Source organism: Melanostigma gelatinosum, assembly GCF_949748355.1.
Source record: "Melanostigma gelatinosum genome assembly, chromosome: 14".
NCBI lineage: Eukaryota > Metazoa > Chordata > Actinopteri > Perciformes > Zoarcidae > Melanostigma > Melanostigma gelatinosum.
In genome coordinates, this window is record NC_136647.1 from 2,551,581 (window position 1) to 2,567,412 (window position 15,832).

Below are 15,832 nucleotides of genomic sequence, written 5' to 3' on the forward strand. Positions count from 1 at the left end.
GTCTCTGCTGGAGGATCTGGGTCTGTCCACAGTGGACCGGTCTCTGCTGGAGGATCTGGGTCTGTCCACGGTGGACCGGTCTCTGCTGGAGTCTGAACTGGAGGAGTTTCTGGTGAACCTGCATGAGTTCATCTGGTTTCACCAGAATCCGACCCGGTGGCTCCGATGACGAGCATCAAGAATAACTCTATAGAAACAGACCATCTTCTCTCTGATGGTCTCTTTACTGATGGAGGTCTGATAGAGGATCAGGACTACACTGAGACTGGTTCATAAGTTTGAGTGGACTTTATTATCACATCCACAAGTGACGTTTCGAGCTCTTCTTCAAGGGAAATGTATTTATATAGAACATTTCAGAAACATGGAAATTTGAAGCACTTTACCTAAAACATCAAGAGACAAAAAGACAAAGTACAAAAGAAACACATTCAGAGTGATTAAGAACGGCAAACAAAAACAAAACACTCATGCTTTAAATAATAAGAAAGTCAGAAATTAAAGATAAAAAGTCAAAAAAGTTAGATTTATTTCATGCTAGATTTACAATAGAAGTCCAAAGTTGGGCTTTGGGAGAAAAATATAAAAAGCTATCTTATCATTTAGCGATAATTGCTTCACAATACAACCAGTAATAAAGTGGTGGATATACACAGGTATATATGACGTATACACACCTGTTTCTGTGGAATATAAAGGAGCGTAAACCCACTTCCTCCTCATCTATCAAGTTGTAAACGACCACTGCAGCATCTTGCTACCCCCCCCCCCCCCACGCACACACACACACACACACACACACACACATACACACACACACACACACACACACACACACACACCACGCTGTAATTTGCAGTGAGCCCATTGTTGTTTTATGCAAACAGTCTGAAGCTGGATAGTTCGCACTGAGCCAAATATGCAAATCATCCCATCATGCATTGCAGGGCTGCAGGCTCCTGCAGAGGGTGAACTTAGTTTCTCCACTTAGGAAAATGCTGATGAGCAGCCGGTGGATTTTTCCAAAAAGTTTTCATCCACAACACTTGCTTCCTTTTTGAATAATCAGAGAGGACGGACGGCAGCTGGATCGACGCAAACTGTTGTTCTGTCTGAAGGTGAGTCACTCTCAACTTCATTACTTTCGTTTATTACCCTCACAGAGTTCAAATGAGAGGTTCCTTCATCACAGTGCTTCATGGGAACATCAGCTGATGCATATTACAACGAGGAGTGTTTTTCTGTGTGGTGGGAGGGGAAGCCATTAGAATAAACTGAAGATCATTTTCCTGGGTGCTTCATTATCCTGGTAAAGCCACAATCCTGTAGGAAAACCAGCCGTATTTATCATTGCAGATATTAAGATGAGCGCAGACACGGTGGAGCAGTCGGAGGCTCCGGCCGAGCCGACAGGTGAGGATGGTTTCACCTGTTTGTCTGTTTTTAAACCCCACAGCTGAATCCTCTCCACACACACAGAAGAGTGTGTGTGATGTTGTTGTTTATTTGGGGAGTTTAACAGCTTCAACACAAAGAGTACAATATAAGAAGAATGTTTGTGTTTGCTTTTTCGTAAGTGGTAAAAATAATCTCTGAAATGAATTTATTTGTTGGACTCAATTATCTTCAGAACATTTTAAAAGACTAAAATGTACTTTTTCCTTTCAATGATCTTTGGTGCTTTTATTTACATCAGGTTAACATTTTTAATAAACGTATCCGCAAAGTCTCAAAAAACACAGAATGTATTTGCTAAATGTTCCCTTTCTAAAGAACTTAAAGGGACGATCAAAAACACATCTTTTTACGACACGTTCAAAATGCTGCTTTTATTTCTACCACATCATTTGGACCAGTATGAGAAGTTGTACTTAAAGGGACAGTTCACCCATGAATCAGATCTTACCTGTCATGCTGTGTATCAATCTAGATTGTTTTGGTGTGAGTTGTCTCGTGTTGGAGATATCAAACGTAGAGATGTTTGCGTTCTCTCCAATATAATACGACTCTCGGCTTGTGTTGCTTAAAGTGATACACACACAAAAAAACACACACAGACTTTGTTGTGAGCAGTTTCATAGGAACTATTTTCTTTCAACCATAGTTCCTGCATGAAACTGCTCACAACAAAGTCTGCATTATCTTAAGTAGCCGGGTCATGATTTGATCAGGTGAACTGTCCCTTTAAGAATGATTCAAAGAAGTCGAAAGTCTTTCCTTCACCTGAAACAAAGTGATTTTGTTGCCTAAACTCTGGGTAAATAAACAACAACTCCGTGGTGTCAAAGTCTGTCACTTTGTACGTTTAACATCAACCCAGAATATCAATGAAACGTTTCTGCTGAACATAATCAAGGCAGCCATTAGATTTAGACATTAGATTTACCAGACGGGGTTTAACAAAGAGAGCAGGTGCAGATAAACCATCTCTGCTCTGCTTCACTTTGACAAATTCAGGATTTAAAGGGTCAGTTCACCCAAATTATACTTCTTTTTTTCAATTTTCTTATAATTTAACCATTTATGTAACAGACAAAGTCATTAAGAACAAATGTATATTTACAATGGCAGGTTAGATTGAAATAAAAACTATACAGGTAAAAGGAAAAATGTGTTTTTTTGAATTTGGGGTGGCCTGTCTCTTTAAGTACAACTTCTGAAAGGTACACATATTTTCCTCGTACTGCTCCGTATGATGTGGCAGAAATAAAAGCATCATTTAGATCAGCTCCTGTTTCATAGGAAGCAGTGTGTGTGTGTGTGTGTGTGTGCGTGTGCGTGCGTGGATATTGTGGCAGTTGGTTGCCGTACCAGGATGCCCCTGAGGCTGTTTGATGAGAGAAGCATGCTGGCTGCCCTGCGGGGGGCCGAGGACACCAACCACACACCAAAAAACAAAAAACCAGGAACCACCGACAGAAAAAAAAAAAGTGGAACTTTTAAATTCAGACAATGGCTGCGTGAGAGAAACGTCTCTGTTTCGTGGAAGTGCATCACGTCCGTGTTTCTGATCAATATATGAGCATTCTGATGTCAGATCAGATGAAGCCAAAGCTGCACTTGTTCATGCAGCGCTCGTTATTAGTTATTAGGAGGCCCGAGTGTATTAACATCAGATCAATTATACACATATTGTCTCTCTTAAACAAAACATATTTATTATTTTTAACAATCTCAGAGACGAACATAAACAAATGAAACCAGAACTGTCCACGTGGAGCGATACGGCCACAGGGAAAGTGAGAGGATTTGTATAATGTGGGCGAACTGACCCTTTAACTCCCCAACTATCAAAGGGAAGTCACAGAGAGGAGAGTTGTCTGAGACTCTTTGTGCAACTCAAATTCCTAGAAATGATGAACATTGTCAGTGTCTGGGTTGCTGTTGGACGTACAAAGTGGAAGACTTTGACACCGGAGATTTGGTTTTTTTACCCAGAATCCTCTGTGTTGTTGGGTTTAGACAACAAAAGCTTCAGTTAAGGTTAAGGAAAGTCTGTTGAATTTTTCAACCAAGATCTTCTTTAAATCGTGCTTAAAGGGACAGTTCACCCCAAAATATATATTTATATATATCCTTTTACATGTAATGCTATTTATACCTACTTTTCGAGATATTGGCCGTAGAGATTTCTGCCTTCTCTCCAATGTATTAGGAGTAAAATAACAAATACAGACTTTGTTGTGAGCAGCTTCATGCAGGAACTAAGGTAGAAAGAAAGTAGTTCCACATGAAACTGCTCACAACAAAGTCTGCAGATTATCTTGAGTAGCTGGGTCCCACTACATTAGAGAGAAGGCAGACATCTCTACGGCAGATATCTCCAAAACTAGACAACTCGCACTAAAACAATCTCGAAAGATAAATTGCACTACAGGTGAGAGGACAAATATGTGTTTTTGATTTTGGGGTGCACTGTCCCTTTAAGTTGCTGAGCGCTGGAGCATTTTGCAGACACATTCTAAATTCTTTGCAGATACTTTCATTCAAAATGTTTTGTCTGATCTTGATTTAAACTCTCTCTGTTGTGAAGCTTTCTGCTGTGTTTTTTTTTTTTTATATATTGAAAATCAAAAGAAACACAGAATAATATTAATATACTATCTACTTCACTGTCCAACTAATTCAAAACATAATGACATGTGAAAACAGAAGCACAGATGCAAAACAATAATCCTTATGCAAGTTAAAGTATCCGGGCCAGAGCGAGCTTGTTAATGAAGAGAAGAACACGAGCTTATCGATTGGAACAGAACATGTGATTCATCAAAGTGACAGAGCGAATAATTAGATGTTCAGTTTCATATAAAAAGTGCCTAAACTGAGTCTGCTGTCCCACAATGCAATGCACAAAGCTGCAAAAATTGTAGAAAAAAGTCTGAAAATATTCTACATTTCACTTTTTGTCAACAAATAAACACCAAGTGTGTTCATGAACCCTTTTTAAAAAAACAAAACGATATATTTGTGATTAATTACTTTTAAAGATGCAGTTGGCTGAGAATAATAAATATAGACATTGTACATCCTTTAAATACACACGAGGCTCGAACATCACGGTTTGTGACGCGTCCGTATTGTAAAATTTGCTGCTCGTACGAAATGTAAATGCACAGTGACATTTACTATAATACTTAAAGTAAACAGTACTACTCCCTTTTACTGTATTTGTTGCGTTTCATCTAGCACTGCTTGCTCTACGGCGACCTCACACATGCAGAATCTCCTTTTTTAAGCTGTTGTTGACACGTTTTGTTCATTGGATTCATTAACTGATAAATAAAGTACTTATTCTCTCTACTAGGATGTAGAATGGCACCGGGACACATCTTTTGTGACTTTACACTGCAGAAATGTCAAATTCCGGCTGAATCGTGATAATAATTCAGCCCTCATGATTAACTGAAGTCAAATTGATTATTGTGCCAAAGGGGTGAAGATCACTCCAGCAGTTTGTAATAATTTACTCAGCACTCTTTAAGAAAAAGACACTTTTTTTTACGACAAACGGACGGAGTGACAGACGAAACAGCCCTTTAAGTCGTAATTTTCCAGTGTGTGTGTGTGTGTGTGTGTGTGCAGGACAGAGTGCTAACACGGCTTCCTGCGCTCACAGCTGAAGCTGATTTGCATGTCTTGGTCATTTCCATACTGGAAGCTGTGATGCTGGTTGTGCAGGGGGGGGGGGGGTTTAAGTGACATGGTGGGGTGGTGGTGAGGGGGTATTGGTGTATTTGCATCGTGTGTCTCCAGCAGCTCACTGCCTCACACACGCACACACACACACACACACACAATTTGACATTCAAATGATGTGAGCTTATCAAGCACACCTTTGAACTCTCCTCCTCCATCGGCCCTCTTCCTCTCTTTAAACACGGACCGATGCTCAGTGCACGACAAAACCTCCTGAAAAAGACTCGTCACAAGTGTGTCCTTGTGTCCTTGTGTCCTTTGCTTTGTCGTGGGTCTTTTTCTTAATCGGCGAAAATACAGAGAGCACAACTGTTCATTTAACATGTTTCTATTACATGTTAACTATTGTTGATTATGGCAACAATATATACAGCAACAATAGGAGAGTAAAACAGGACAAAACAGTCATGAGCAAGAAAAATAATTGTACATTTAGAATAAAAATTATAACACAGACAGAACAAAACACAACTAAACAAGACAAACTAGAAACAAGCGATAGGTTAGAAAGCATGTGAAGATGTTAAATGATAAAAAAAAATCAAGTGACTAGCGACTCATGGGACTAATGACTTAAGTGACTACTGAGTGACTAACGAGTAACTAACTACTCACACGACTACGGAGTGACCAACTGCCATCTATCTGTCTCTCTATCTTTTGTTTTCCAGCGACTATTTATCTGTTTGTGTTGCATCCAGGTGTATTTATGTTGTGGTTTAGTTTGCACTGATTCAAGTCAACATGTTTTACTTTTAACATTTTAACTTGGGACCATATGAGAGAAGTTGTTCTTACTGTAACACCTTATACTCTGTGTGTTTTAGATCCAAGTCAAATCAAATTACAAAAGAAAAGCCAAAAAACTCACCTTTGTTTTTACAGCTGTAGTTTTTGTTCAGCTTCATTTAAGTTTAAATAAAGTTATGAAAGTCTATTCTATTATTTAATTTGTTCTGTGTGTAAATTCTTAAGAAGCTGAACGTCGACATTTAAAAACAAAACTGAATCTCTTTCTCTCTCTTCCGACATTTAGAGCAAAACGGAATCAACTTCCATCGACATGTGAGTAACAGAGCTTCTAATGTTTCACGACTGCACTTCCTGTGTTCATTGAGGATTTAATGAATGATGTTTCTGTCACCAGGAGGATTTAATCATTTAGTTTACACGTAGCAACTTTTCCTGTTTGCTATCACGCCGTTTGTATCCAGCACAGCAGAGATGGATCAAATATTTCCTAATCTTTACAAAATATCTTTAACGTTAACGTCACTCAGTGTTACTAGTTTTTGATCCGTTTCCCCTCTTAAATAACTGAAAATTATGAGAAAAAGCATCCAGAGAAAGCAAAGACTCAAACAAATCACCAGGATCCTGTTAGTTTTTTACTTTGGCTCATTTAAATAAACATTCTCTAAACTGTTATCATAACTGCTTCATATGACATTAAAATTCTAACGCACATCTGCAAAACATTCCTCAAAACATTTAATTTATCCTTCAAAAACCCAGTTATAATGTCTGTGAAACGCCAACAAGATGAAAAGCTGTGTTGTCATTGCGTGAGCCGTACTGGTCAAAATGTTCAGATGTTTCTTTCACCTGGAGGTGTTTCATGTATACAAATATCTGTTTTTCTGACACTGAATGCTTCCTGTACTATACAAGAATGGTTTTTTTCTCGCTGAATGCTGCCGTGTATCACACTGAGGCTTTTTAAATTCTAATTCTAACAGCAGGGAAAAGTTTTCTGGGAAAACTCATTAACGTAGTACACAGAAATATGATATGTGTATATATACAGTCATTTATTTGTGTGTTACATGTCCCGTAAACAGAAAATTCACCTTTAATCTTCCATGTAAAGTCATTGAAAGTGAACACAACATTTGCCAAAAAATTACACACAAAAACAAAAGAACAAACCCTGCAACATTTAAAAAAGCTGCGATAGTTCAGTCAAAAACTGTACTTTCTCACCGTACATAACACCATTTCATAAATGTATGTCTGACATATTCTGAGAAATGAATTGATTATTTTGCATATGATGGCACAAACTATGAAATAAAAGAGACCTAGCAAGGCAGGTAGCTTCATAATCCAGTAATATAATATTCTGAACTAGCATACTAGCTAGCTCACTATTTCCACCATGCTTTAATGCTACACTGGCCACCAGCCTGCTGTTCAGCTCATTCAGTAACCAGTGTAGCATTAAAGCATGGTGGAAACCTAGCCAGCTGTACACTAGCTAGCTAGCCAGCTGTACACTAGCTAGCTAGCCAGCTGTACACTAGCTAGCTAGCCAGCTGTACACTAGCTAGCTAGCCAGCCGTACACTAGCTAGCTAGCCAGCTGTACACTAGCTAGCTAGCCGTACACTAGCTAGCTAGCCGTACACTAGCTAGCTAGCCGTACACTAGCTAGCTAGCCGTACACTAGCTAGCTAGCCGTACACTAGCTAGCTAGCCGTACACTAGCTAGCTAGCCGTACACTAGCTAGCTAGCCGTACACTAGCTAGCTAGCCGTACACTAGCTATCTTATTCCACCATGCTTTAATGCTACACTGGTTACTGAAACCTGGCGATAGCAATGTGCTATCCTACGCTGTAACAAGAGTGTGTGGATGAAGCATTAAGTTGTTCATTTTTACTAATTTTCACTCTACGCTTTCTATGAATGATCATTTTTTAATCTGTTTTAAACAACAAACTAACTTCAGAGATTTAAACTTATTGTTTTGAAAATTAAAACAATTCTTATTCAATAATTGAGCCAAAGCAAATGATAAAAAAATGTGGGATTGACTGAAAATGTCTTTTTGGATGATAGTGTAGCTCTATAGCACAGAGAAATAAGACATATCCGGCTTTGGCGGCACAGGAAAAACTTGTTAGAAGTATGAATTCATTGTTGGTTTCTGTCTCTTCATTGTATTTGTTGCTAACAAGTGAAATATCGACCAACACAAGACTTAATGCACTTAATAACGAAGCTAAGTTGGAATATAAATAGCCGAGAGGCACGAGAATCAACTGACTTTAGACGGCTAACACCCTGAGGATAAACCACCTGCTCTCCCCACACAACACCTCAATAATGAAGCTTTATCTCAAATAGTTTGCAGCTATTTGGATTACTTCTCCAAACACACTTTTTTTTTTTTTTTTGGCAGGAGGGCATTTCTTTTTTCAGTGCTCGTGTTTTCAGGAAGTGACATGGCTTTCAGGGGTTAGGGGGGAGGGGGGGGGGGTATTTGCATACTGGCTAGCCCGAGGGGAGGGAGAGAGTCTATCACTCTTTGTGTCATGTTTAGTGACCAAACTGGTCCTGGAGAGTGTGTGTGTGTGTGTGTGTGCACTGCCTCTCTACACACATGTAAACATTTATTATGCACCGTCAATATTTCCCATACCTTCAATTATTCAAGCCATCCATAAGAAACCCGGGTTAATACTGTTACTGGTTGTGCTTTCGATGTCTCAGATAAAGACAGAGGAGATCAACGGCTCGCCTCATTCAGCCGCCACACTGAAGACATGTCACCTGACACAGAGCTCTCCAGTGCCTGGAGGTCAGCTGTCTGGGGTCTGTTGTTTTAACATTTTATTATTTAACACATCAACACAAAGACAATTCAAATAATCGCAACGATACACAGGAGCTTAAAATTAAATAGCCCATCTCATAACCCCAAAATGCCAGTGAGCCAAAATAGAATATAAAATAAAATGCATTAAAAATAAAATACCAACTTATGACCCCAAAATGTCAATGTGTCATAATAAATAAAATAAATAAATAAAATAAAAATGTATGAATACCCCAGCTTATAACCCCCAAATTCTCGTTAGCCAAAGAAAATAAATAAATAAAACACAATAAATAAATAGATTTAATGCAAAAAATCTATCCCATATTATATCCCCTAAATCCCAGTAAGCTAACATAAAATAAATAAATAAAATGTCAGTTAGCCATTTTCATTGCAATATATCAGTCTATTTTACACGATGCACATTGTGTAAGGAAGTGTGTGAGCCAGTAATCAGCTGTAGTTGCAGAAGGTGTCAGTGATGGAAGTTTATTTCTTACTGAGGTAAACTAAAGTTATGAAAACTACTCAGTTTTAAGGCATTTTTAATTCTAAAGGAGAACTCAAGAGGAGACAACTAAAACCAGTGAAACCAGTTTTTATATACCGAGAAATTACCCCGATGATGTCAGTGATGTCGGCAGTGAATATCTTACTTTGAGTTTTGGAGACAGATTTCGACGTTTTTTTCAACAGAAAGCTTGAGTTTGAACTAGCGGTATGGAATTTGAAAGACTAGGACGTTGAACAGGTAGGGAAGCGTCGAATGAAAATGGGCACAATCAAGTTGCATTATGGGAGTTTGGACCCATTTAAAGGAATATAAGTAAAGATATCTCAGCCTCCGAACTTAACAGAGTGCTGCGCTGAATCACCGGAGAAACATAATAAAAATGAACCAAAGAATTATTTTGACAAATCCAAAAAAGACATTTGGTCACATTGGTATGTAAGAAGTTGTGATTGATTAAGAGATTTAACAATTAAAAAGTTGATGTTGTTGACTTTTAATACTTTAGATAATTTTGAGTTATGAATAAAAGAAATGCATCATGTTTTATAAGCTGATCATATGTTATGAAAGCTGTCAGACAAATGAGATATATATATATATATATATATATATATATATATATATATATATATATATATATATATATATATATATATATATATATATATATATATATATATATCCAAACAACCAACCATAACCCTGAAGGCTGTATTTACAGCTTGTTGTCTTGTTTGTTTGTCTTTGCTACAGGAGCTCACCTCTCTTCACACCATGCAGCAGCTGGTTCTGATGCCACCGTCTCACCTGTCGTCTCCCTCACCCTTCCTGCTCTCCCAGAGCCCCACCAGCCACCAAGGTGAAATCCTAAAACTCACACGCTTTTATAGAAATTCATGGTTTCAGCAGCCGGTTGTTTTAGCTCAGCACAAACAGAGGGAAACAGCTCGCGTGGCTCTGTCCAAACTTGTTTCTTTAATCTGCACAACTACCAAAGTTTTTGATCTTAATGTGCGGGACTATTTCTTGGGAAGAAAGCTGAAATATCTCTGTTAGATATGACGTGTTCTCGTCAAGGAACAGTCAAACATCTTGAAAAGCGTTCTTGTTCTAGTTGGCCTAGCTTAGCATCAAGATTTAACGCCGGGGGAAAACAGCCAGCTCAGTTCTATGCAGGCGGCAACCTCTGGTTCTGAAAAGTGAAGTCAATTCTGAAGTGCCATAAACTTGCATTCTCTCTAGTGTCCACCAGGGGGCGACTCCTCTGGTTGTATAGAAGTCTATGAGAAAATGACTCTACTTCTCTCTTGATTTATTCCCTCAGTAAACATTGTAAACATGAGTTTATGTCTCAATCTCTAGTTTCAAGTCTTCTTCAATACAGCATGATGTCCATTTAGTACATTATGGTCCATTTAGAGTCACACAGACCATAATGCAGGGGATGCTTTAGGGCGGGGCTACACGGTGATGCACCCTGTTGTTTGGGGGAATGTGCATGCTGCATCTATTTCTTGACAACAGATAATTGATCAAAATCTGCTGTTTTCCTTTGCAGCCCTTCTGCAGCAGAACCTGCTATCCCTTCCCTGCCAGAGTCAAACTAGTCTCCTTCAGCATCAACCTGGACTGGCTCTGACTCCCCAGGTAAATCCAGACCACTTCCTGTCTCCATACACTTCAGCACAAAGTGAATGCATGAAGCAGAGAGACATAATCTGGACATCTGGCCAAATAAACGTTGTTGTTGTTGTGCTACAGGACAGTAAAAACATTCTGTTTTCTTTTACGTCACCTGGAAACTGAAATATTTTTTCTGTGTTGCCTGTTATCTGATCCAGGCTATGAGTCGCTCCGGTCTGGCAGGCCCGTCTATGGAGAACCACATGGACATGTCCCACCTGCATATGCCCAAACACATGACAGTGCCACTGCAGGAGGAACCCAGTGATCTGGAAGAGCTGGAGCAGTTTGCTAAAGCATTCAAACAACGACGCATCAAACTGGGCTTCACCCAGGTAATTAAGAAGAAGAACTATACTTTGTTTCCCTGAAAACTGGTGCTTATTGAGTTATGCATTTTTTTTATGTTCTGGAGAAGATTGAAAACCAAGAGACCAAGTTTCTAAGGCCTTTAAAGGCATTAACACCCTGTTTTCCACCAAAGGTTGTGGCAATATGCGGCATCACTGAAGAAGCCTGGGATCAGGATCTTTTTGTCAAACTGATGAAGTATATTTAGTTTGTTTTGCATGATGAGAAGGTGAAATAGTTCACGCGTTTTGTGTTTTCACAGGGAGATGTGGGCCTTGCGATGGGAAAACTGTACGGGAACGATTTCAGTCAGACCACAATCTCTCGCTTCGAGGCTCTAAACCTCAGCTTCAAAAACATGTGCAAGCTCAAACCTTTGCTGGAGAAATGGCTGAGCGACGCAGGTACAACACAGTGACTAATTTTTTTAAATTACAGTATCACTGATATTCTGGCTGCATATGAAAAGGGGCTAGAAAAGAAGCAAATCAAATGTAAAATTCAATAAAATTGTCTCACCAAAACAAAAACAAGTCCTGTTTTTTTTTTTTTTTTAACCTTAGAGAACTCACCTCCTGACTTGATGAGCAACCCCACCTCTCTGCCGCCGCTGATAGAGGGCTACGGACGCAAGCGGAAAAAGAGGACGAGCATTGAAACAAACATCAAGATGACTCTGGAGAAGCGTTTCCTTGACGTGAGTTCAAGACTAAATCTATATTTAATACAAGAAAGGTGCACTCAGTACAGTGCAGATCTCCGCCAGGTGTGTCTGCAACGACCACAGCTGTGTTGTGTGATTGAATGAATACAACAGACAATTGGCTAACTGTTGTCTAGACACCAATGAGCTGTAAGGCGTCGTAAAAAACACTTGATTCAAACTCAAAAACAAGCGGCGGTGTATGCAGGCAATCGGCTCAAAGTCGTCCTATTGGACATTTTACACAATCTTGCAGAAAATGCGATGTACTCAGCAGCATGTATACTGTTTGTTTCGTCAGCTGTAAGCTAAACACATGGTCCAAAATGACTAAAAGTGAAAAAACTTATCCCACCACTGGGCGCAGAGTAGCGGCCGGTGGTTGGCGATGCACTCAGCTGTGTTATCACTTCTGGCCACCACTGTCATGTGACGAGGAACAACCAATTACAGCAGGGAAAAACAGTTTCCTCTGCCGTAAATATCAGTCTACGGTCGATGTATGGAGGAAAAGTTAACCATTTTTGGGCAGGACGTACCGGCGCTTAATCATCTGTCATACAGACTTTTTTACTTTACTTTAAGTCCAAACTGACAAATGTTGCAGTGAAGCTAGTGTGGAGGATTTAGGTGCTAGAAATTCATCTCTTTATTTTGTTTAGTCAGCGGCTTACTACTAAATTACTGCAACTTTATCATCATCGTCATCGCAGCTAGCAGGTTTTCGTTGCTTAAAAATGGCAGGGGCTACAGTAGTGCAAAAAACGTTTTTTTTCACGCATTTTTAGATGTGCCCCTAACAGTCAATGAAAGGTGTTTTGTGAAAGCGTGAGTTACCACAACCACGCAAGGTCCTTCAGCGTGCCGCCATAACTTGCCACCCAAAATATTCTGCAGTTTGCTGCAGCAGAATGTGAGATAAGCCGCGGACAGACACAGAGGTTCACGCTCACTGGGCTCACGGAGGCACATACGTGAGCGGTGGCATGATCCTCCTGGCGGAGATAATAAACAAGTTTTTCCTTGAGAGCATGTTCATCTTACTAACTTATAGGATTTATTACGTATCGAAGAAAAGTTGATTAGCATTATTAACCAGACATGCTAACAGACATCGCACCTGATCTCTACATCTGTACAGACTCAAAAGCTCGATTACAAACATATAAGTTATATATTTTTTACAGAAGTTTTAAAGTATCCCGATAAAGAACAATATATATGGACACCAGCAGTGGACGCCAGGCTCTATATACCTTAAAAACGTCCCGTCCTAACGTTTGAATTAAATGAGGAAATCCTGTTTGTTGTTGTTGTCTTCAGAACCCCAAGCCCAACTCTGAAGAGATAACCCTGATCTCAGAGCAGCTATCCATGGAGAAGGAGGTGGTTCGAGTCTGGTTCTGTAATCGGCGTCAGAAGGAGAAGAGGATCTACTGCCCGGTGACGAGTATATCGGTCAAGTCACACGGCTACAACTCCAGAATGGTTAGCTGTCTAAAACACCCATCTCTTTCTCTTAGAATAAAACAATATATACAACTTTCATATGTACTTTCCCTTTCATTCATTGTCATTTGTATTCATTGTTACAATTAATTAATATAATTTAATTCAGAGGCTAGCTGTTTCCTTCTGCCGCCAGTCTTTATGCTAAGATACGCTAACTATCAGTGGAGTATATCATTGAGCATATATTTTACAGTCCTAAAGAAAAGTTTGTTTTATCTCATGTGTTTTCACACAGTATCAGGCCCCAACATCCAGATCCTACAGCCCTCCGGCGACAGGCAAGTTTCCCACGTTCAACTATTGATAACGTTCATTCTTGATGTTGGAAACAACAAAACATTTTCATCTCTTATCTTACTGTCCAGGGATAAATAGCACACGACTGTAATAAAAGTATGATCCATGTATGTGTGCATATAGACTATATAATGACGCTTTGACCTTTTTTCCTTCCAGTTTCATCGAATTCCTCTCCAAACAGTGGAAGCCGTGAAGCTTCTCCCAACGGTCTGTCAGCAGCCTCCGTCTCTTTAGCGTCTCAGGTTAACGCAGCTTCCTACAGCACACCAGGGTAAGAAACACCAACACAAACCACCGCTTCCGTCTCCAATGCAATCATTTCATGGAAAAATCCCGTTAGCTTTTTTATCAAGGCAACCAATTCAATGCCAACTTCCGGGTTGGCCTACAAAATATTTCACCCCTGCAGCACTCTATACTTTTGGGATTAAATCTACAGCAATGCATCACTTTATCTTTGTCTGAGTGGATAATCCTCTTTGTCCTTTCAGGTCCTGGTACCGGACATGGAATCCAGCGTATCATCACTGACAAACATGAACTGTATCATATGAAGCTTTTTGAAGATTTTGTTTTGAGAAGGATGTACAGTGAAGAGATAACAAAAAATAAACCTTGTTGTGAACAGGGTTTACAACCAGAGAGCCAAAGCTGAGATGGACCCATCAGAGGACTGCTGTTAAAACCGCCTCCAGCTGTTTGATTTGTGTTCAGGTGACTCTTTGCGTAGATCTGCTGCAAAGAGGAAGAATACACATAAAAACACCAGCGGGGATTCTCATGTTCGAGCCGGTGTGGCTCAAATAGACTGAAACAACCGGTTTGAATGATTGTGTACCAAGCTGTTCCCTTTTTGTTTCTGCCATCTTTATTGCTGGGCTCTCAGCTGTTGTTGTATGTTTTTATCATAGCTAGTGTTGTTGTGTTTGTGAAGTTTATTTAAACCCTACAATGCGTGCTGCTGGCCTGTCTAAATAAATATGCAGTTAAGACATGTATTTATATTGGCCTTATATTGAGCTTTTTGTATTAGAGATCAGAACGGCTTTTGATTTGGTTATTTATTTCTTTAAAGGATGGATCTGTTTTAATTGAAACTTGGGTTTTATTGTTGCAGCTTTGGCCATCATTTCTATCAGTTATGACAACAGTGAAGCGCAATTTGTCAAACTAAATTTGAGCTGTTTATTCACATAAGAGAGATTTCTGTATTTATGTTTTTGTCCTTGATTTTGTTCACTGGTTTGAATTTGATGAGCTGGAAAAAAGGTGACATCAAAGTCCTGAAGCAGATTAGCTTGAGTTTTTTTGATTTGTTGTCATACTTTTTAGATGTCCTTACCCTATCGGTGGCTCCTACTTTATATATTTAAATATTTAAAAATGCTCAGTAATTTCCTAAATAAGTTTGGGAATCTTTCTCAAACAGGAGTAACTTTGAATTTGTTTAGGACTATTTTCAACTCTCTTTGTTTGGCTCATTTTCTGTAACCAGTGTAGCATTAAAACATGGTGGAATTAGCATGCTAGCTAGCTAGCAAACGTGCAGCTGGCTGGCTCGCTAAGTTGTTAATTCCACCATGCTTTAATGCTACTAGTTCGAACCGCCCCTCCGCCTCACTCTCCGCGTTTGGTTGTTGTAGTGTCCTTTGTATATTTTATAGGAATGTTTTGCAGTGGTACCGCACTCTGAGCTAAGTAAAGCAACCCCTTAAATCATGTTATATAATGTAACAGCAGGTACTTTATAAAGTAAAGTGATGTTTTTACCGATGTAACAACCAGGTCAAGGGTTGAAAGGGCTGTTACCGAGTCTCAGGGAATCATTTGTCTTTACCTCCAGGAACCATTGTTGACTTTAACTTCTTGTCATTAAACAAAGGATGGCCATGTGTATCATCGGTTCTTTCTTTAAAAGGAAGCAAAGAGTGAAATCAAATTGTTGTATTCAGAGGTAAAGAGTTAAAGTT

General features: G+C 39.3%; 1 protein-coding gene across 2 annotated transcripts; it reads left to right on the forward strand.

Annotated features, from left to right (window-relative positions):
* The first annotated feature begins 1,024 nt into the window (after nt 1–1,024).
* Nucleotides 1,025–15,694, forward strand: pou2f3 (POU class 2 homeobox 3). 2 transcript variants are annotated; one of them, XM_079283049.1, is made up of 13 exons: nt 1,025–1,118; nt 1,357–1,413; nt 6,233–6,261; nt 8,691–8,792; nt 10,067–10,172; nt 10,872–10,960; nt 11,155–11,331; nt 11,610–11,751; nt 11,911–12,044; nt 13,374–13,538; nt 13,798–13,840; nt 14,019–14,133; nt 14,354–15,694. In XM_079283049.1, the coding sequence occupies exons 2-13, from the start codon at nt 1,365–1,367 to the stop codon at nt 14,391–14,393; spliced, it is 1,191 nt and encodes a 396-aa protein (XP_079139175.1). In that variant the 5' UTR covers nt 1,025–1,118; nt 1,357–1,364; the 3' UTR covers nt 14,394–15,694. The 2 variants fall into 2 exon arrangements, with proteins under 2 accessions (XP_079139175.1, XP_079139176.1); XM_079283050.1 differs by lacking the exon at nt 8,691–8,792.
* The last annotated feature ends 138 nt before the right edge of the window (nt 15,695–15,832 follow it).

What these genes read in the sequence shown, in the direction of transcription:
- pou2f3 (XM_079283049.1), top strand. Translation starts at nt 1,365, where the DNA reads ATGAGCGCAGACACGGTGGAGCAGTCGGAGGCTCCGGCCGAGCCGACA. An exon ending in GGCTCCGGCCGAGCCGACAG is followed by an intron (nt 1,414 to 6,232) that starts GTGAGGATGGTT and finishes TCCGACATTTAG; the next exon opens with AGCAAAACGGAATCAACTTC. An exon ending in GACTGGCTCTGACTCCCCAG is followed by an intron (nt 10,961 to 11,154) that starts GTAAATCCAGAC and finishes TATCTGATCCAG; the next exon opens with GCTATGAGTCGCTCCGGTCT.